The sequence below is a fragment of the Equus caballus genome, chromosome 5 (assembly GCF_041296265.1).
Source record: "Equus caballus isolate H_3958 breed thoroughbred chromosome 5, TB-T2T, whole genome shotgun sequence".
In the NCBI taxonomy this organism is placed as follows: Eukaryota; Metazoa; Chordata; class Mammalia; order Perissodactyla; family Equidae; genus Equus; species Equus caballus.
Window position 1 is genome coordinate 40,991,668 of NC_091688.1, and position 22,590 is coordinate 41,014,257.

A 22,590-nucleotide genomic window follows, 5' to 3' on the forward strand; every position below is an offset into this window, starting at 1 on the left:
CAGGGTTAAGTTAACACTGAATGTCAGAGTGGGCCCACAGAAAACCTGGGTGCCTGATAGTATCAGCGACCTTTCGCCAGAATCAACTCTGAAGCCTGCCCCCGCTTTGGACATCGGGTTAGGTGAACCCATACATTTTCTTAATGTTTAAACCAATTTGAATTGGGTTTCCTATTAATTGTAGCCAAAAGCATCCTAACTGAGTGCCAGGACTCAGTGAAGGTAAGAGCCAATGACTCTTACCGTTGTCGTTACATTGTCATGTTACTTTTTAAGACTATCACCTAGAAAAATGATATACATGCCATGATTGCAATAAGATGGTTCAAACAAATTGGAAGGAGATGTGCCCAAATTTAGTAATGTTTGTCTGTAGGTGGATTTTTTTCCTGTTTCTATGAACTTATACTTTATTTTTCATTTTTTCTACAATGAGCCTGAGGGATATATCAGGGGAAAAAATACACAGGAAATAAGAGAAGACGACAAAATGATTTGGTATCCTAACTGATTTTTTTCCCCTCTTTTCTATTTTCCAATTTTCTTATAATATGCTTATTAGTTTAGTAATTTAAAAATGTTTTTTAGTTCCATCACTGAAACTTTAAAAGAGCAGAGACTTTTTCTCTTGCTTCCTTTCTCTCCACCTCTAGCATCTATGCACAGGGCAGATAATTTACACAGAACAGAAAATAGGAAAAGGGAATCATTCCTGACCTTAAGGCATGCAGAGAAAGCCATAAAGAGCAGTTGCAATGGTTATTTCACCCCATATATGACCCCAGAGTGTTGCATTAACCTGTGTTCCTTTTCTTTAAGAGCACTTCTCAGTTTCTAATTATATATTTATTAGTGTGATTATTTGACTACTGCTTGTCCTCTGCTAAGCTCTACAAGAACAGGACTCTTGATTATCAATGTATTGTATTTCCAGTACGTGGCATACAGTAGACACTCAATAAATAAATATTTGTTGACTAACAAATGAATGAGATAACAGAATTGACCAGTCTCAGCATTGCTTTCTGGAATAAATATTTCCAATTAAGGGGGCAGACTAATTCTCAGCACTAAAAACCATATCTCTCCCTCTGGTGTTTATGGTCTTAGATATTACATTTTGAGAGGAAAACAGAAAGATTAGAAAAAGGAGTAGAACAAGCAGCAAACCAGGTCACCGATCAAATGACAGTCTCTAGGACTGGAGCCTGGAAGCTGCATTTTTAAACAAGTGCCCCAGATGATTCTGAGTCAGGTGGTCTGGGACCATACTTTGGAAAACACGCCCTAGAACATCCCATTGGAGTCTGAGTATTAACTTCATCATCATCATCCAGCTGCCAAGAGAATCATGCTGACATCACTGTGTCTATTTAATGTGAATCAGTCTTTATTTTGCACTTGTGTGGTGCATTAACAAATTCAACATACAAGATTGCATTACATATTGTAGGTTAGCGTTACAGCATTATGCAGTTTCACACAATTCATGTTAGCTTCTTCAGTTTTTTCTTTTTTTCAAATTTGACACGCTTATTGTATTTTTGAGTTTCATTTTTACAAGAGAAGACACAAGGTAAAGAAAGACGACCACGTCAGAGAAGGATCACAGCGAGGGCAATGTCACTGTCATGGCCATAACAGATGCCTTCCAAGAAAAAAAGACTCGCATTATTCCCTCTCCTGAGCAAGCCGCCCCTGTCCCACAAACCAGTTCTATCTGTTTTCATATCTAGAGCACTGTTCATCAACATGTACATCTTGGCTGTGCTCCACTGACAAGAACTGAAAGAAGAAATAACTCATAAAGGGACTTTTGTTATTAAGAAAAACTCTTGTCTTCCCAAAGGAATCAAGATATCAGCAGAGAAGGACTGACTCTTGGAAAATCAGAAGTGACCATTCCCTAACCTATTCCTGACCATGAGTGCCTTGTGCAAAAGCTAGGATGTGACTCTCTTGTCTTTCAACTGAATCTTAGGAGGAGGCGTGCCTCCTCCACCCTTATCAGTCAGCTCTGGGAAGAACAAATGTGAAAGCCAAAGTCAGCTAGAAAACTTTGGGACAGCAAAGTCAAGGGCATGATGGATCAGGCCTGAGGTAGGAGGGAGGAAACCTGTACCGTCTGCCTCTTTGCCTTTTTCTGAGAAAGACACCAAGGCAGCTCCTGGGCTGCAGAACTACTGGTTCCCACCCCATCACCTCGCCACCCACGGCTCAGTGGACCCAAAGAATGCAGGGAATAAAGCTACAAGGAGATGGGGGAGAGAGGAGATGGGGGAGAGAGGAGATGGGGGAGAGAGGGGTGGGGTGAGGTTGTTTTCCCAGACTTCCGTCAGGAGGAGCTACAGAGGCACACACAGCAGGGCAAAGACCGGACTACCTCCACCTGTTGCTTTGCCTTGTTTCTGGGAAGGAAACAAAAGCGGGTTGCTCAGCGATTTCTGATCTTTAGACATTAAGGCGATGAAGAGGAACCATTTAAAGTTTTTCCTAATGGGGCTTCAGAATGCTCCTGTCAGATTTACATTAAACTATCTCAAAATGCATTTTTAGAAAACAAAAATTATTTTCTTCTACGTATGATACAGTATTTACATTCCATGGAGTATAGGATAGAGACTGGTGGGGTGAATCCAACTGATGGTGAGACGGTGAGTCAGATTATGGGGGGTGGAGGCTGACAGGGACAAGAACTGAGAGTGGGCTTTGCACCCGCTCAGAACTGCTCTGCATTGTCAAGCATCCAGGCTTAAAACAACAACAAAAGGACCGGGGAAGCAGATTGGTCTTAAATCCACAAGAGTTGAGGGAACATCAAAGGCAACATCGCCACTCTCTCCATAGAGACTCAGCTTTTCGACTCCCTTCTCAGAAGCAAACTAGAAAGTGATGTTCTTGAGTGGATGTGGACCTTCCGTCCTGGCTAATCTTTCAGGCCTTAGTTCACACTGCTGCTTGTCTGAGCTCCTCTTCAGGCTCAGAGAAATATCTACTGCCTATGCAAGCTTACTTATAGTCGATGAAATCTCCGCCATCCGAAAAGTCTCAGCGTTAGAGACACAGCTGGACTAGGAGTAAGGAGAAGTGAATTCTGATCTCAGCAAGACGCCGAGTCTCTCTCAACTTCTATCTCCCACTGGCAGCAGGAGCATTAAACTCAGCGGTTCCCCCATCCCTTCACCTTGTTTTGAGACTCATAAGTTCTAAAAATTAAGCATTTTCGTTTTGAGGGAAAGGATGTTCTGGACAAATCCAATTTACCTTTATTACTCATTTAGTTACATTTACTCATTTTAATCATTTAGTTATTTTTAAGAGGGCTTATTGAAAAATTTAAGGAGAAAGAATAATTTCTGAAGGCCCTTTTCCTTATGAAGCAAAACTAACTTCATCTAAGCTACTTGAGAAGACTCTCAAGCTTCTCAGGGGTCAGCAATTCTGGAAAAACAAAGTCCAATTTAATCCTTCAGACCTCTGATGACTTCTAACCCATCGACCAACAAATGGCTGTCACTCCCATACAGAGCGGCAAAGGGGGAAGGCAGTCATCTCGTTTCTCCTCTCCTTGCCCTCAGGCCTGCACACAGCGTTTGGGATCAGCTGAATGCGTTCATTGGGACTATCCTATATCTGAGTTTGAGGTCTCCAAAGCTCTTTTTAGAGAAGTCATCGAGTTTTGTAAACCCAAATTCTACCTAGTAAGTCTGATGTGTTCATGTGCTTCATCACAGATTAATCAGAGACTGCCTTTTACCCCTTCATAGCAGGAGCCCTGACAGCAAAAATACATTTCTCAAATATCCCTTCTCCTACAAACCCTGCCTTATCCATTCTACCTTTGTTTCTTGGCTTACCACAGACCTCTGGACCTTGAGCTCAATCAAAGAGCAGAGATGTAAGAGGTGATAGGGAGAAAAGATGGGGATGATGAAAATATGAGGTTTTACAAGAGCAAAATATTCTTCCGCAGAGGTGGGGAGTGAGAGTAACTCTCCAGAGAAGCCCAATAAAAAGAGGCCAATTTCAGGTAATCAGCAAATACAATTCGGCACAAAACACAATTTTCATGGATTAAAATCTGTAACTTGATATTGGCAGTTAGGCTAATTTCTTCAGTTTGTATTAGACATGCAAGTATAAGGTTACATTGTTATATATAGACTTGTAGAGGTCTTTTCTTCTCTTTTTTCCCCCATTAATAAAAAGAAAAGAATTTCTAGTGCCTTGCAAAGGAGAAAAATCATCATCGCTAAGAACTCATCTGCAGCTGTGGTCTTGTAGGGTGTTCTTTGTGGGGTTTGTTTTGTAAGAAATTTTCTTCTACAACTAAAATGAGGTTTTGAGTCCGCTTCTCTCTGTCATCTCCCTCCCCGCCACGTCCCTGCCCAGCCTGGCCCCCGGGGTTAGAGGCGAGGAGGACAGGATTAGTACTCGCTCAGACTGTGCCACTTGGCCACAGGCTTGCGGGGGCTCTCGCAGACCTCTCTCCAGTGTTCTGCACCGCTGGCTGTGACACTGTGCGCCCCCAGGATCAGCCTCCCCACCACCTCGTTCTTGGTGGTGCGATCGAAGTCGATGACAAGGAACTCGATGCTGATGTCAGGCAGGAGGTCAGCGGGGATGTCATAGATGAAAGACTCATTGAAGACTGGGTTCAAAGTGCACTTCTTCACGTGGGTTTTCTTCTTGGCGATGCGCTTTCTGCCGTAGTAGACGTTCACCTTGACATAAGGATCTGCGGCCCCCAGAGACACAAGAAAAAGGGAGACGGGCCTATGACACGGTCCTCTCCATATAATGGCGGCCTCAAGTTGGGAAGGAGGGGGCTCCGTTGTTCATCTCTTTCACAGCCACCCCCACACGGTCTTTAGTAATTGCACAACAAATGCACGTGGATTATATGGGAGTCTGCCTTCCTGGACAAGGGGCCAAGGAAACCAAGTGGGAATAGACAGAATAACTTCCTCAAGTCAGGTTTGAAGAAACCCACGACACCAAGAAGCATTTCCAAGGGCACAGGGACTAACAAATGCCTGCTATCTTTTTGAGAAGTCTCAACTGGAGCAAGGGCTCAGCCGCTAGCACGCATATCATTTAGGATACTTTGCTGAATGGAAAAACCCCATTTGCTCACCCAAAACACCTCCCTGGCTAGGGAAATCTATAACCCAGATATTCATCAGGAAGAGAATGTAGAAAGGTTGAGGAACAGGTGGAAAGTGAGAGATGCAAGGGGTGCCGAAATGTGGGGGTGTGTCTGGGCCACAGGCAAGGTGGCAAGGGGGAGGGGGTTATTCAGAAATGAGGGAGAAGTTGGAGTAAATAGCTGCTACCTGAGAGACCGGTGATATCCATCTTCGGCAAGTGTCTGGCTTTGAGGACCACCACTGTCATTCTCTGCGCCACAGGCTGATATGACAGAGACACCTGGAGCTCCCCTCTGCTAATGCACTTCTGTGAAGAAGAAACAGCAGATGAGAATCCTGGCAGAGGGGGCAGGGCAGGGCAGGGCAGGGCAGGGCATGGAAAGTGTGCAGAGGAGCGGAAAGAGAGGCTGGAGAAGCCACTCCGGGATGAGAAGGCTGTGTAGAACGTGGTCGTCCTCGCAAACATGTTACCATCACATTTAATAGAGGGAAAAAAGGAAATGTTCTCACTGAAACCCTGATACTAAATGAGATCATTTGCATGGAGAGGCAGCACAGCCTCGTCGTTAAGATCACAGACTCTGAAGCCAGACTGGCCTGCACTCAAATCCTGACTGCTACTTCTTATCTGTGAGCCCTGGGACAAGTTACTTGACATCTCTGCATTTCAGTTTCTTCATCTATAAAATGGAGATAAGGGGCCGGCCCGGTGGCACAGTGGTTAAGTTTGCACGTTCTGCTTTGGCAGCCTGGGGTTTGCCAGTTTGGATCCCGGGTGCAGACATGGCACCACTTGGCAAGCCATGCTGTGGCAGGTGTCCCAAATATAAAGTAGAGGAAGATGGGCACGGATGTTAGCTCAGGGCCAGTCTTCCTCAGCGAAAAGAGGAGGATTGGCTGCAGATGTTAGCTCAGAGCTAATCTTCCTCAAAAAAAAAAAAAAATGGAGATTAAAAACAGTACCTACCTCGTAGGATTATTAATAGGATTAAATAAGTTAAAATTTGTAAACCACCACAGTGCCTGGCACACGGAACACACTACAGGAGTGCATTCTCTCCTATTCTTTCATTTGGTTTTTATGATAAAAAGGTTTTGAAGTCTGTAGAGTGGGAGGCAGGAAACTCGGGTCTGAGTCTTAACTTTGCCATTTACTCACCACCTGGGCTTGGGCAAGTCCCTGAACTTTCTGGAGCCTGTTCCTCCATTTCACAAGGTGAATATCCACACCTGCTCTGCCAGCCTCAGTGTACGCCCTTCAGACTGTCTTCTCTAGCCAAGTCGGCTTCCTCCTCCATGCTCACATCTTTGTTTCCCCATCTTTATATTTTATTCTAGGCTCTATTTCAAGCTTGGGGAAAAACAAACAACTCTAGTCCTCTAAGAACATTTTAAATGACATTTGGATACTTACTACAAGCCAGGTGCTGGGGATCCAGAGCTGAGAGGACTCAGTTCTTCCTCCCAAGGAGCTTATCATGCAGAAGAAGAGACAGAGATGCAAACGAACACGTGCTTGTCAGGGAAGTAAGAACTAAGCACTGCTGGGAGATTCGGGGAAGCCTCTGCCAGCTGACGGCTGGGCTGACTTCATGAAGGGTGAGTAAGAGACCATGAGGCAACGTGCAGAGAGACAATGTGCATGTCAGGCAGAGTGGCAGGAATGGCTGGTACAAAGGCATTGGGTCCTGAGATGGTACACTGTGTTCAGAGAATGGTGAGAAGTGAGTGTGCCAGATGCTGGGGAGCTGGGCAGGGGGGATGGGCCGGGAACCGGGAGAGGTGGGTCAGGCGAGCATGAAGGGCAGTGGGGGACTCTAACCAAACAGCAGAGTCAGCAGCAGCACACAGGCAGGAGGAACTGCATAGGTATGGGAGGGACAAAGTGATTGCTAATGTTGTTCATATGTTCATAACATTATTATTCTAGTGAAAGCTGGAGAAGAGACTAAAGTGGAGAGAGATCAGTCAGAAAACTTGTGAAGAGGCTGCTGCAACAGGCGAAGGAAGAAATGATGCAGCCTGGAACCAGAGCTATAGCAGAGGAGATGGACATGGGGTAGGATGCATCTCAGGAACAACTGCCAAGATTTTCTAGGTTTGGGTGGCTAACTAGATATAAACAGAGGCGAGGGGGAAGAGATGGAGGAGGATTTCCTGTGTTTCTAGCTTAGAAAGTGGGGATGAGGCTGGGATAAGGAAAACGAAAGAGGTGGAATTTGAGGAATTTAGGACATATTTTAAATTTGGGACAAAATCATTCCCCCACTATCAGATCTTATTTCTTGTATTCTTCATGGCCACAAACAAATGTCACCTACTCCAGGAATTCTCCTTAGATTGAGCAAAAGCAGACTATACTGACCACCAGCCTTACATACACTACGTCCCCAGCAAAATGACTTAGTGTGCATTTACTAAGTGCCATGCACTCTGCTAGCAGCTGGGCTGAAAAGACGGACAATGAGGAACCCTACCCTCAAGAGGCTCACAGGCTGGTGCGCTACCTGCTCAGGTGTGTCTGGTGCAGGAAAGACCAACAGCAGTAAATGATTTAAGTAGCTCGTCAATGAAAAACAGGGAAAAACCTAACAGTTTGTGCTTTGATGATAAGCCTTACCTCATCTCAAGGAATGAAACTGTGATAATATTTCACATGGTTTAAAAAATTTCTTGAGTCCCTATATCATACCAGTAGTATCTGGAAATGTCTTTCATAGGGCATACAACATGGCTAACCAAAAGTTAAACTTAGCCTTTAGCTTTTGAAATTGAAATACAAAACAGAATAGACTTTAAAAAGATTTCCATGGTTTTTCTCTGCTAGATTAAAGCCTCACATTTTTTCCTTTCCCATAACGTACATATCATCTGCTCTTGAATATATCCACGGGAAGTACTCTCAGCCAGTTTAAAATCACAGACTGGTTGCTCTTGCCAACCAGTATACTTTTGGGCTCCTTCCTTGTGACATGAGTCAGAACACAATCAGAGAATGCAAACTCATTTTCACTATTAACCACAGCCAAATGGCATCAGGAAAGTAATCCCTCATGAAGGAGAAAATCATATGCCTTCCAAAATATCCAGAACTGAGTTATCCAATACAGTAGCCACTAGCTACACGTGTCTATTTAAATTTTAATTCATTAAAATTAAATCAAATTAGAAATTCAGTTCCTCAGTCACCCTAGCAGCATTTCAAGTGCTCAGTAGCCACAGGTGGCTAGTGGCTACCATATCGGGCAGTGCAGATACAGAACATTTCCATCATTGTAGAAAGTTCCAGTGAACAGTGTTGATCTGGAAAGGACTTTTGGATGATTTGGGCCTCCTCTCCCCTCCATTTCCCTGAATAATGAAATGTTAACTAGAATTGATATCTATTTCTGGAACCATCCTTGAATACTAGAATCTAAATATTAAATATGCAATCTTTAAATACAATTCTAACTTTATATACAGAAGAAGGATAGGTGGGGAAAAGGGGAAATTTCATTTAAAAAACAGAGTTTTATTTGTAAAAGTAACATTGATTACCAGATAGCTTAGGTTTCCCTATTATTTGTTTAAAACTCTGTTTCCTAAATCACCCATTATAGCAAAATCTTCCTAATCTAAATCCCCATGCCCCTTCCCTAGTTCTCTGGGAAAGCAGACAACTTCTGGTTACCCTTTTAATCATTTTCTCTCTTAAAATCACTCCTCAGGCAACTGTTCTCCGTCTGATCCTCCCTTCACCTTTGGCCATTTCACATGGGCGGAAAGCCCATCCCCATTCAGCTGCCCCTTTGTGATGCCCAAGTCCAAGTCTGCAGCCACAACACCACCTGAATGCCATTCCATTCTGCATTGAAGGCCAGAATTTCACGTCCCCTCACTCCCCTCCCCATCTCTTTCCACCCAATTCCCATTCCAAGTAGCCTTGTCAATGGCTCTTTCTCAAGGGCTCTTTGTCAAGGGCTGGGAGTGAGCTCTGTTTCCCAGCCCCTTGGCCTAGTGAGGCAAAGACCCTGTTGGGGGGCAGGCAAGCAGACGGACAAGGCGGAGAAAGGCTTTTATCCATGCCTGACAGAGCTGGGAGGCTCTGCTCTCAGACAGTGGGCTCCGTTTTCCTCCACTGGAAAAGACAAACAGAAGCAGTGGTCCTAAAGATGTTCAGATGAAGGAAACACTTAGGTGAGGGATAAGTTTATTTCCTATAACTAGCAGAGCCCCTTCCAGAATGATGTGCTAGCCACTCTGCACTCGGTGGACTCAGGCGTCCTCAATAAACATTTATTGGGGCTGGAAGTCCTAAGGGCCACCTCCACATAAATCACAATCATGGGAAAACAAAAGAAACAAAAACCTTAACATTCAACCACATGCCCCTTGTCTTCTCCTCAATATCTATACATAGCAACTTTCTTTATTGCTTATTTCTTTATTGTTCCTGGAAAATCGACATTCCTTTTTCCTTTTCTCTTCTCAGTCCCTTTTGGCTACACTGGGTGACCTCTAAGGTCGCTTGTAAATCTGAGATTTTCAGAATCCTCTCATTCCCATGACCACTGTCCCAAATCATCAACACCAGATCTGGCAGTAGAAAGACAGGAAACAGTTTGGAAAACAATGACCTGAAGAAATTAGGAGTCTAACAACTCTCTATTATCCACCTTGTAAATCACTGCTTTCCCACTGTCTCTTCTTCATCCCCCAGCCCTCTCTGCACTGCCTCCCTTCTCTTTGTGGGGCTTTTATTATGGGAATGTAAATTCACTTTAACTTCTATCTGAATAAAATATTTGAAAAAAAAAGCTGCCATGCAAAAAAAAAGTCTAGTTCCAAAGTCCAGAGATTTTGGGCATTGTAGAATTTATACGGTGACCTTCTTTCACTAATACTCAAGAGTTAATTTTTTTTTTTTTTTTTTTGAGGAAGACTAGCCCTGAGCTAACATCTGTGCCCATCTCCCTCTACTTTATACATGGGACGCCTACCACAGCATGGCTCGACAAGCGGTGCCATGTCTGCAACTGGGATCCGAATCGGCAAATCCCAGGCCACCGAAGTGGAACGTGCGCACTTAACCACTGCGCCACCGGGCCGGCCCCTCAAGGGTTAATTTTTAATGCTTTTCATATCTTTCTGTATATTAATAAGAGCTGAGAGTACCCTCACAAAGTGACCACATTAGCCTTCATGATCCAGCCTCGAGGAAGACTGAAGCCCAGAGAAGATAACTTCTTGCCCAGAGTTAGGCTGTGAAACGGACGGAGTCAGAAATGATGACCAGTCCTGGGCTTCTTCATCTGGACCGCACCATAATAATGGAAAGGACAAGAGATGAATTTTCTGCTGAAGGTCAGGAAATGCAGTTAGGGGTGGGTGGGGGGGGGGTTGTCTAGAGAAATGCAATTCTCCCAAGTCTCCACCCAGGAATCTTTGGAGGAAGATAATTTGGCTCATATTATAAGGGAATGCTTTACACAGACCAGAAAAAGCTCTTTACAGACAGTGTGGAATACTTCAGAGCAGCTCTAACTGATGAGCCAAGGGGTGATCCAGAAAGGGCAGACTCAGCTACAGTAGGGAGGATTTGGGGTAGACATTTAGAGTCTGCACTGCTAGGGAATCATGGGGCCAAGTGACAGGGGGGAGATGACAGCCAAGGCTCAGGATGGAACACAGCCCTGCCCACAGGCACTGGTTGGGGAAAACAGGCTTAGGAGGTCTGGGAGGCTGGAAGGCTCTGTTGTAGGGCTGCACAGGCTCTGGGCGTCCTGTCTGGGGCCTCTCCCAGAGGACGTGTTGCTCAGGATCCCAGCCCTGGCTTATCCCTCCTAAAGGGAGTTAATAAAGTGGAAAGAAACTTGGCTCTTGCCAAGATCCCCGGGCAGTTTAGCAAATGCCATTGTCTGTGCTCCCTGCCCAGTGTCCTGGATTTGAGGCTGTTTTGTTTCCAGCCCAGATCAGTCCCTTTCCTTGCCAGTCTCGTCCCAGCTGCAGCTTGGCACAGAGCCATCCTCCACTTTCAGCCGTGGGCTACGAGTGCATGAGCCGTCTGGAAGAGCCCAGCTAGTTGGTGGCTTTACCAAGGTTGGGGCTACAGGGTAGGCTATGTTGGAAAGGATCCCCAACTCTGGGCAAGGAGTCTGGGTGAGGAGAGGTGAATGAAGGAGGGAGTGGAGTACTGGAGCTGCTGTAAAGGGGAGTCAGGAAACAGCGAGGGGGCTGGCAGAACCCTAAGGAAAAGAAATGGGTGAGAGGGGAAAGGATGGGGAGACATGAACCTGCACTGCTGCCTGTTTCTGTCCATGTCTTCTGACTCCAACCTCAGCAGATACAAGAACCCCTGCTGTGCTGGACTCCAGGATGTCTCATTGTATCCTGGCATTGGACCAGTGTTTATGCCCTGACCAAATGCCTCTAATATTCTTCAAAATGTCTGGACTTCCCTGGCCCCTGTGAGGCAGAGCTGAGTGTGCCACGTGGCAGCAGTTCTTCAGGCAATGGCATGACTGGGCTGGCTGCAGTGGCACAGGTGCCTGGTACACAGCAGAGAAGGTAGGAACGTATCTCCAAGGGGAACAGCCCCCTCCACCCCCTCCAACCTGGCACAGTGCGCTTCTTCAGTGGACAAACCTTATACCCAGGAGCTCAACGCACACTCAACCCCTGCTGGCCTGGAAGCCTTTTCTGTCCAGATCTGAGCCTCTTGCCTCCCCACTGAGTCCAGCCTGGGCTTGCAGGTGGAAAAGGCATCAAGAGAGAAGTCTGGCACCTACAGGCAGGGCTCTTTCTGGGAGATGCGCAGTTGTTCTCAGTAGCCCTGATATCCTTTCTGAACCTTCTACCCCCTTCTCCACTGATTCAGGCTTCCCTTGTCTTTCTTCACTTTGTCAAAAGAAAACGTCTATATCTACAAACTACATATACCTCCCAGGGATCAAACTTTATTAATAATACAGAAATAATAGTAACAATAATAATGGTTACAATTTATTGAAGGTTCACTGTGCTAGGGACTATGTAAATGCAGCATCTTAATTCCTATTAGAAACTGAGACTTAGAGAAGCTAAGCAGCTTGCTCAAGGTCAGTTAGCTGGTGGAATCTGGATTCGAACTCAGGTCTGACTTCAAAGTCCTTGTTATTAACCACTTATGTTACATCCTGAAAAATAAATGAAACTCTAAGTTTAAAATGTCAACAGCTTCTTTCATGGCACCTCCCACACTCACTATACGGTAATAGCCAAGACGGTTTGTCTTTCTCCTCCACTAAGGTAAAAGCTCGGCAAGGGCAATAATATGCCAGGTGTATTATCTCATTCGATTTTCATAACCCTGTAAGGAACGCAACAGGATCAGCTCCATTTTACAGATGGGGAAAGAGTTTAGCGAGGTTAAGTAACTCATGCACCCATATCACAGCTGGAAAGTGGTGAGCCGGAATGTGAAGCCAGGCAGTCCGACTCCAGAGCCCGCGTCCTAATTGTGGAACTACACTGCCTCCCAGTTGTGGAAGAAATGAATCAATGGGGGCTCTGAAATTACAACTCAAGAGAAAATGCTGGCCCAATGGGGAGAAGGCAGGATGGTGGGCTCTCATTCCCCTTCTAAGGCAAAGAGGAAGGAGAGGAGGAGTGGAGAGGGGAGAAGGATCTATGGCAAAGGTTTGGGCCTTGGTGAGGGGCTCGAGGGTGAAGCAATTCATTCAATTGCATTTATAAAATGGTTATTAGAAGACATATATGACACACTATGTACACCCCCTAGGTTTGGGTTGGGAAAGGGAAATTGAGGGGAAAATTACTGAACCACTTTCATGGTTTCTCAACTGTGGAAAATAAGTTCACTAGAGGAAGATCACACATTATTTTGGAGAAGAAACTGGGCCTCATGTCCCTGATGCGATGAGGGCCTAGGACTGGTGGACCAGCCTGCTCCAAGCAAGCTGGATGCAGCGTCAGGATGCCAACCACTCGGTGAAATTTCAGAAGCTACCTGCCCTTCTTTCCTCAGGAAGTTGCTTCTTGGAGGAGACCTAACCTGCCATGCCCTCCATCTTACTTTGACCACAGCTTTTTCTTGATAGCCAAGAGCTTCCTTCCTACAGCCCCTCTTTGCCACCCCTCTCACCCGCTTCCCCTTCCATTTGTCCCCTGAGATCTCACCTCCCCCAACCTACCATCCCTCCCCAACACACTCTTCCTCCTCACCTGGATGTTCCTTTTGATGATGTCCCTGGTCAGCTGTACCTTGCCTGTGCTGGGGTCCACTCCAGCCAATGGCACCATGACCTCCCCGATAACGTCGTCCCGAGAGAAGCGGTCAAAGCTGAGGACAAGGAAGTGCAGCACCAGGTCCTGCAGCTGGCTGTACGGGATGCCATAGAAGGTGAAGGTCTCGTCAAACACAGGGTCCAGGGTCTTCCTCAGCACTCTGGTCTTCACCCGATGCCGCTTGTCGGGAAGGATGGTCATTTTGATGTAGGGGTCAGAGCCCTGGGTCTGGTCATCCATCACTGGCAGCCCATGGGCCTCCTGGATTGTCACCACCAGGGCTTTTTTCGGGAAGTTATAGTCCACTGAGAAGGTGAGGGATCCTAGCATGACATCCTCCTCTGGAGATGACGGAGAAGTGGTTTTGCTCTCCCCTGGGGTCAGGCTCGCAATGGGGCTCCTCAGTTCTTCCCCATAGTCCACTTTGATGGGTAATTGGTCTATACAAGATCCAGAGCTAGGTCCCCCGGGACCCTTGTCTTGGCCCAGCAGGCCAGCCTCTGCTGCATCCACCAACAGGTTCCCGCGTCCCCCTTCCCTCCCAGGGCCATCTTTGTCTCTCCGCACTTTGATGATTTTCTTTTTGTTGCTAAGAGTCTCTGGGTATATGCTGATGCCTTTGAGCATGTGAATAAACTTGTATGGTGGAGTCTTGTGCTTCTTCTCTGCCTGCTGGTGGCAGCATGTCCAGACAAAGACAGTCACCGAGACACACACCACCAGCACAGAGGCCCCAATGAGGCCGGCCACCACTGGTGACACATCTGAAGGTAGAGACCAGAGATGTGTCAAGGCAGGTAGACCTCAACCCCTGTCCAGAGCTCCCTTGCTTAGTGCCTCCGTTGGAGCCAAGCTAATCTGTAACCCAGCCTTCAAAGCAAAATTTGCTCATCTGGGCTTATGAGCTTCTCCTTTCTCTTAGAGACACCTTCACCCATCCTCTCCAACCAATCCATGGCTCTTCCTTTCCACCAAACCTGGATGAAATATTTATCTTCTCCAGAAAGGCTTACACGAAGTGCCCCACCTGACTCCCTGTTCTTTTCTTGGCCTTCCCTGAGCACTTGTGGACTTGGTTTGCTCATATTGATTTGTGTTTCACATAAAGCTGCCCTGTAAGAGTTATAAGGTCACCTTTTTACATGGGAACCCATTCACCTCAACTGTTACACAAGGGAATAAGCTGTGTCTGGTTTCAGGAGGACATTCCACAGCATCCAGTACAGGATTTGCAAGCAATGGGCCTGGGGTGACTGACTGACCGGCAGCCGGGTTGGGAGGATGTGGTGCTGACTTTGGATGGTTTCAGTAAGGTCCTCAAGAGTGGTAAAAAGAACTCCGGGTCTAAGTACCTTAAAAATAGGTTCCAAATTTCAGCTCCCAGGTATTTAAAAAACAAATATTTTAAGTAGGAAGAAATAGGGACTGTGAAAATATCAGATCTTTGCTTAAATGTCACCTTCTTAATAAGGTCTTCCCTGACCACCCTTGTTAACAGTGCCACTTTCTTCATCTCCAAGACTCCTATTTTATAACCCTGTTCCTTTTCTCTATATATCTTGTCATTCTCTCTCTCTCTCACACACACACATATGTAATTTTACTATTTATTGTCTATCTTCACTAGAATGTAAGTTTTAAGAGGACAATGATTTTGTCTGTTTTGTTCATTTCTGTATCCCCAGCACTAAAAGAGAAAAAGAGTTTTTCCTTCCCTTCCTCTAGTCTTGTCTTTTCCCATACAAGGTGGACCCCTGACTTATATAATTAGGTTTGGGATTTTTTTTTTCCCACTTAAGTTCATTGAAACCAAGTTGGGTTTAGGTCTTAAAGGTCTAGATAAGGCCTCTAGTTTTCTACATTATTTTTAGGGGAATACTTGGGTAGGACAGGAAGAACTGAGGAAATAAATGTGATTCCAGCATATTCCAGATTCTTCCTGGAACATCCACCACGTGTCTGCCTGGCTCACTGCCTCACTCACTGCAGGCCTCTGTTCAAACCTCACCTTATCAGAGACGCCTCAAGTGACATAATATCCCCATTACCCTGCTTTATTTTTCTTCATAGGACTGATATCTCCAACATATATTTATGTGTCTGTCTTCCCTCACCAGATAAGTTAATAAGAATAGTGACTGTCTGTTTTGTCCACCTCTGTATCTCCAGGTCCTAGAACCATGTGGTACATAACAAGTCTTCAGTGAACAAATGAATTAGTGAATCCCAAACAGCCCCCACAGACTGGAGAGAGAGGAGAGGTCAATATGATTGCTGATATTAGGGATACATGTGAAATTCTATTTGGCTTTCAAAATCTATTGATAGGCAACGGGAGACCTCATTTGACAAGTTTGAGCAAAAATAACTTAGTAGTAGTTTGGATGATGACAAGCTTGCAGACTAATCAGGCTAATGTTTGTTTATACTACGAGTAAGGTGTCCAGATCACAGGAGGGGTAGTATAATTTCATCTGCACTGGTCACAACACACGTGGAATGTTCTGTCTAGCACTGACAAGAATAAAAACTGCTATTTTTTGTGTACATTTATTATGTCCCTGCTGGGCATTGTGCTAGAGCTTTCTCTCTCTGAATCAAAGAACTTATTGAATAGGTGCTATTAATATTCCCACTTTACAGCTGAGGAACCCGGGGACTCAAATCTGCCTTTAGGCCACATAGTAGCACATGGCAGCAAAGAGTTTAAACCCTGCTCTGCCTGACACCAGAATGTCTCTACATAACGGATAATCAGGATAGTAAAAGACCTGGAAATCATATCACGTGAGGAAAAATTGAAGGAACTGGAGCTGAAGTCTAAGAATAATACATTTCTTCAATTATTTAAGGCATTTTGATGGAAGAAGTTCTGATCTGATTTTACTCTGGAGGGCAGGTCTAGCAGGAATGCGTACAGGTTACAGGAAGACAGATTTTGACTCAACAAAAAGAATCAAATTATTATTAGAACTGCCTCACACTGGCCGAGATTGCTTCATGAGGCAGTGAATCTCCAATTCAAACTTTTAAACAAAGCTTCGATCCCCAATGGTCAGACTTATTCTAAAAGGATTTCTTGAATGGGGATTGGACTAAATGTCTCTGAAGGTCTTTCTGCCTCAAACATCCCATGGTTCTACAAAAGCTGGGACCAGGTAAGAAAAGAAGGGGTTACATTTTAAAATAATATAGACAAGGAGTAAAGCCATTAACAAAATAAGTCAAGGTGACCACGGCCATGGCTATGGCCATGGCCATACTGAATAATAATAGTGTTTAGTCTCAGATATTATGTGAAATAAGAGTTGTTAGGAGAGGTTTCACAAAACGCGGGCAGCCTTGGTGGTAAGCTCCCTGAGAACAGGCAGAAGTAACATTCTGTTCATCTTTGAATCCTTGAGTCTCTTGCATCTAAAAGGAGTTCAGTAAATATTTGTTTGAACAAGTGATTGGATTCAGTCATCAATCAGAATGGGCACAATCTGAAAAAGTGGTTGTTCATTCACCAATAAGGGTATTTCTGGAAAATTCTTTGCTAGTGATTAGTGAAACTGAACATTGCTTGTCTCTATGAGAAGAGGAAAGTAGGGAACTACCAAGACAGGTATATTTTCAAGAATGATTCGAAGGGTAGATCTAAAGGCCCAGCTTGGGAGACATCTGAGTGATCCTTTTGGCTCTACCACAGATTTACGAGGTGATCTTGAAGGAACCTAGTGCTCCTGAAAATGCCTCAGCTTTTACTGTTAGAAAATGGGGGTGGGGGTGGGTAACAGAGAAGATGAAGGATTCTCATCTTTCAGGAGGATAGAGAAGGAAAAGAAGAGAAACAGAGGCATCCATTTGTGGATTATCTAGTGCGCTCCTCTATCTTGTTTCCCACTTTTGCTCTACTTTCTTCTTCATTTTCGTATTTGTTAACCCCTGCCTTTCTCCCCTACACTCAAGGCAGTGAACTAGAAAAATCAGAAATGATGAAACTCAGAACCCCCCGTCTTGCTTTAGTCAAAAGCTTGGTGGGAAAAGGAAGTTGGAACTAATGGCTGAAAGAGTGTTTTAAAGTAGTTGTAAATTTCAGTGACTTGTGTTGCTTGCTCCTTTTGTCCTCCAAGGTCATGGATAATTGAGTGTTGGCTTGGCATATCTCCGAAGGGCTATGGCATTTGAAATGAAGGACTCTATGAGACGTGAAAAAGTCAGAAGTGGCAGTTCTCTATGTAGGAGACCCTCTGTACAGGTCTAAAGACCTGCAAGACACATCTGGGCTATGTCCAACTCTCTCCGCCTCTGACCAGACCTGCTTACTGACACTTCCTTTACTAAAATCGCCTTTCCCTGTCAAGCAGGCCAGTGTGACACAGTGAAACAAGAGTGAACTTTGGCATCACCTGGACGCTGGTTTAAATTCTAGCACTACCCTCACTAGTTTGTTTTACTTTAGCCAAGTTATTTTATCTCCCTGAGCCTCAGTTTCCTCATCCGGCAAATATATACCATAATGCCTGCACGGGAGGGTATTTGTAAGGATTAAATAAAATGTATGTAAAAGGCTGATACAATTTCTTTTCTCTCTTTCAAATATTTCTTCTAAAGGAAATCACTGTATTACGCTCCACACAGTCTCACTTTCCAAAGAATTAGGCAAAAGAATATGTTGGACAGAAGGCATAAGAAAAAGAAAGAGCAGGAAGAAAAACTTGGGGTGCTCGTGATGACAAAAGGGACATCTACTTTGGAAATTCAGGACTCAAAGAATAGAGATGCAGAAGGTGAAGTGGAAGAAAAAAAATACAGTCAAGATTTACCCTTGGGGAGTCAGTGGGAACACTAGTTAATGGGTGTGATGTGTTGTCTGGATACTTTCCTGATCTGCTGTCTTCCTCCTGATATAGTAAGGATAGAGCACATTGGGTTCTACTCATTTCCATGAGCCTCCTACTGCGGGAGTGAGAAAAGCCATTTCCTAGTTGAATTGTGGCCCCACCCTAAACACTAGAGTCTGGATGCTCAAACCTGGATTGTCTGAGGGATAGAATCTCTTAAGGGATACGAAGGGACCCTAGGCTGAGAGCAACTTTCCCTGGCTTCTCCCATCCAAACGAGTAGAACTGAGGGAGAAGCAGGGCAATTCTTTTTTATTTTTAGACCAGGAAAGCATAGCACAGGAAGTTTGCTACCCTAGCACATTCTGGAGGAATCCCCAAAGAGGGAAAAAAACTTGCTTCTCGAGCTCTTCTTTCCCATCTTCATCCCTATTTTTTCACTCCACTCTGCTCCAGGGAGTGTAACTGATCTTGAAGCCCACAGGGCTGGGTCGGGGACCAGCCGCTCTGAGATGACGTAATGCTGTCTCTGGTACACAAAGCGGCCTCCCCCGGGCTCGGCCTCTCTCGCCCCTCCCCCTCCGGCCGGGATCTGGCCCCCGCCAGCTCCAGCGCGGGTGAGTCCCCCTTTTTGAAAAGCCAGCCCAGGGAAACAGGGAACAAAGGCCTGGGAAGAAGAGCCTAGGCGCTGCCAGGAGGCCCAGAAATAGACATCACGTCATCCCCCAGCCCAGCAGCGCCAAGCGCCATTTGGTAGCATCAGACGGACCCCACCATTACGATGCAGAATAGAACTTGCAGGGCTCACGTTTCCTCCAGCCCCAGCATCCAGCTGACCGGCTTAAGGAGTGGCTTCCTTTTTGCTCCCCACCCCCGCACCTCTCTTTCCCTGGAGGCCGCCGCCTCCCCTGGCTGCCAGCCACACAGCCCACAGTCTCCAAGCTGCCATCTTGATGCCCATCCCCCTTGCCACCTCCCTCCCCCGCAGCTTTGAGGAGTGGGAGGGGGAGGAAGGGGCACCGCCCTGCGTGCCCCAAGGGGGAGGGCTCGGCCTACCGCACCTCTCCTCCCAGAAGGAGGGGTTCACGTCCTCTGCAAGCTTGCTGTTTCTCACCTCCAGCAGTGCTGACAGTGCACCATACAAGGTTTTAGCATCCTGGACCTCCCCACCCTCGGTGTGGCTCTGGCCTTGCCGGCCCCCGCAGCCCATAGCTCAAGTTCAGACTCTGTCCACTGCCCGCTACCCACCACCCACCACCCACCACCCACCACCCACCACCCACCACCACAGGCCCGATTCTAGTGGGGCTGGCACTTGAAGGCCATGGTGTGGCCTTCACTCCCTGCCCAGCTGCTGGGCTCCCTTGGCTTTGCAACGGTTCCGACCACCCCAGGCTTAGTTTGCCCGACTCTACTTACCAAAGCTAGGTCGGATATTGGTGATCTCAGCCATGTCGTAGTCAGAGGCTATTGCTATAAATGCTTTTGCAGTGGTCGGACAACTCTGGGAACCCCCGGTCAGTACTGAGGCCGCTGCTGTAGAGCGCTAGGTCAGGGGAGGGGGAAGGTATCTGGCGGACGCCTCCTGCGACGGTCTGGTCCCTGGTTGCCAGCTGCGGTCGCTTCTTAAGATGCTCCAGGGATGCTCTGAGCTAAGGATGCAGGTGCAGCCAGACTGGTCCTGATGCGAGGTAGGCCCCGCCTTCTTCCGAACGGCCCTCGGCAGAAGACTCCGCCTCTGTCCGAAAAGTTCCGGAAGGCAGGCCTCGCCCCTTTCCGGAGGATCTCCGGGAGGGGACCCCTCCCATCGCCGAGATTTCCCGAGAATCAGACTCCGCCCACTGACGGGCTCTGGGTCTATTAGGCGAAAACTCCGAGGCCTGAGTGAGGAGAACGTAGGCGTATTATCATATGAGGTACTATAGATCCTGTGATTTCGGTTCCCTCGGCTTAATATAGCAGCAGAATGTTCTGTGTGAGAGGGAGCTCAGGATTTTGAAAAAACAAAATTCTGTACTGCCTGCATTTCAGTATCAATTGCCGTTATGTTAGGCATTTCTGGAACGACTAAAGGTTATTATGGAAACTTAAACATCAGAAGCTCTGATTAAAGACCAAACCCGGTGATGGTTGCACAACTCTGAAAATTTGCTGAAAATGATTTAATTGTACAAGTAAAACAGATGGATTTTGTGGTGTGTAAATTAAAGCTTTCTTAAGTAAAAGATTAATGAAGAGTGCCAAAGTTAATCAGTGTTGAATATTTCTCTTCCAAAAGCTTCAAGTGCTTAAGGCTGCTTAGGAGAGTGAGAAAGCGCGCAAACCAACAGATCTGTGTATTCTGTAGGTGCAAAAGCAGGACTCGAAGGAAACTCCAAGCTTCTAGAGACTTCCTTGGCATTTGGGAGAGCTGGGGTGATTCAGGTTAGAGTCAGACTGTTGGCGGTTATCTCCATGATTGCATCAATTTCACCCTTCATTTTGGCTGTGGATACTTTATCCTGTGGGATTCTGTGTACAGATAGGATAAGGTCAAACAGATTATTTAAATACATAAATATTTGTTGCTGGTTCACCTGTAAAATGGGAGAATTGAATGTATTTTTCCAGCCTTGACATTCTGTCCTTCTAGAAAAGTGGAAACAACATGGTTCTAGGAGTCATTTATTCATTCAAAACACATGTATTGAATTATTGAACATTGACTATGCCCCAGGCACCTCCCTGGGCACAGGATTAATGCATTAGCAGCTTGAGTTAGGATACCTGATTCCCCTTGATAGCTGTGTATCTTTGTGAAATCACCTACCCAGTTGAGCCAGAAATTTGTCCTGTGCAAATTAGAAGGTGTAATAATATCCATTGTCCTATAGGGGTTATTGTGAAGATCAAGTCATATATAGTAACGTAAGTGCAAGCATTTTGTAAAATACAGAGTATTATATGGATATGAATAATTACTACGGATTGAGTCCAAGACTGCCTTAGTTTTATTCAGGAAACCGCACTATTTGTAACCCAGGGATTCCTTTTTCCGAAATTTTATGAATTCTCCATTTCCTTGGTTCCGTATTCCGGGTGTCTCGCGGCTAGAAGGATCAAATGTCAAAGTAAACCGCTGAATCTCATCCCCGAGTTTTGTTTTGAGCAGGATAGCTCCGCGGACAGAGAAAGCGAGATAATGCCTTTAAATTTTTTTGCCAACAATTGACTTACTAGCCCTGTGGCTTCATTCCGCCCTAAAACAAGATGGAGCCTAGAGCTTAGCGCATGCTCCTTGACGCCCTGACGCCGCGCACCGCGACTCGGGGGCGCGCACGTCAGTCGCTGCCGTTGGCTGACTTCCGGTGGTACTGGAGCTGAGTTTCCGCGGGATCGGGTCGGCTGGTGAGGCTCCTGCGTTGCGTGCCCTGGGGCGGGGAGAGGCAGGTGGGAGCTGGGTGTCCGGGCAAAGGATGTCCATCCAGGCTGAGGGGGTTGGGTCTGAGCGCTGGCGTGGGGTGCATGACGGAAGGCAGGGGTGTGAAGGTGTCTAGCTGGGAGTGGGGACTTGGGCCAGCTCTCGGCGCCGAGGTGAAAAGCCCAGTGAGGACCCCTTTTTGCAGTCTTTTCCCAGGAGAGGCCCGCCCTGGGGCTGCCTCCGGATTCGCTTCATTCACCCTGTTGGTCTGACTCCAGTTCCCAAAGCGGGGGCCTCTTTAGAGCTGCTGCTGTGTTTGAAGTGCCTGGGGCCGATCCCTCACGCTCTGACTTGCTGCTTGCCTTTCTTTCTTTCTTTCTTTCTTTCTTTTTCTTTTCTCTTTCTTTCCTGGACCTCAGTAATTTTCTGTGAAATATAGGGCTCCCCTAAACTACTACTGCTGCACTTCTTACCTACTCACTACCCTCCTTCACAGGGATCAACGGAATCTTAACGTGTTTATTGAACTTTAATAACCAAGATAAGGACATCAGTTGATTTGGGGTGGGAAAGGAATCTCTCCTAGTGTCCTGGAGAAACTGAATTGTGGCGGTTTAAAACTGACCTTATAGTTCAGACTCTTAGAATTAGAGAGAACTTTATTTTGCAGTCCTCTAGTCCAAGCCTTCATCTAGTGTCCTGATGGGTGGGCATTTAGACTTTGCTTGGACATCTTTGGTGGTGAAGAATTCACTGTAACACAAGTCAACTTATTCTATTCTTGGACCTATTTTATTGAGAGTAAAATTTTTTCTGGGTGGAAAGATGCAGTCAGTTTCCATATAATGTTTAACTTTTGGTCCAGAAGCTGCACAGAATAAGCACAGAATAGGAAGTTCATGCTCTCTTTTATTTGTTCATTTGTTTAGGGAACATTTGTTGAGTA

The 22,590-nt window shown here is 45.9% G+C and overlaps 2 protein-coding genes across 21 annotated transcripts in view; one reads left to right on the top strand and one right to left on the bottom strand.

The window, feature by feature from the left end:
• Positions 1-1,368: 1,368 nt before the first annotated feature.
• Positions 1,369-20,353, bottom strand: SYT11 (synaptotagmin 11). The gene is made up of 4 exons (XM_001499240.6): positions 19,664-20,353; positions 13,356-14,182; positions 5,334-5,457; positions 1,369-4,738 (listed from the first exon to the last, which is right to left on the bottom strand). Exons 1-4 carry the CDS (start codon positions 19,695-19,697, stop codon positions 4,428-4,430), a joined length of 1,296 nt encoding a protein of 431 aa, XP_001499290.1. The 5' UTR covers positions 19,698-20,353; the 3' UTR covers positions 1,369-4,427.
• Positions 18,776-22,590, top strand: part of LOC100057465 (GON-4-like protein) — a 68,749-nt gene continuing 64,934 nt past the window's right edge. For 5 of the 20 annotated variants that reach the window (XM_023641031.2, XM_070268068.1, XM_070268065.1 and 2 more), the window contains exon 1: positions 21,349-21,631. The gene's annotated coding sequence lies outside the window, so the exon portion shown is untranslated. Of the gene's footprint in view, positions 18,862-20,050; positions 21,674-22,590 lie in introns of those variants that run through there. The other 15 variants (XR_011439169.1, XR_011439168.1, XM_070268072.1 and 12 more) reach the window with 9 other exon arrangements.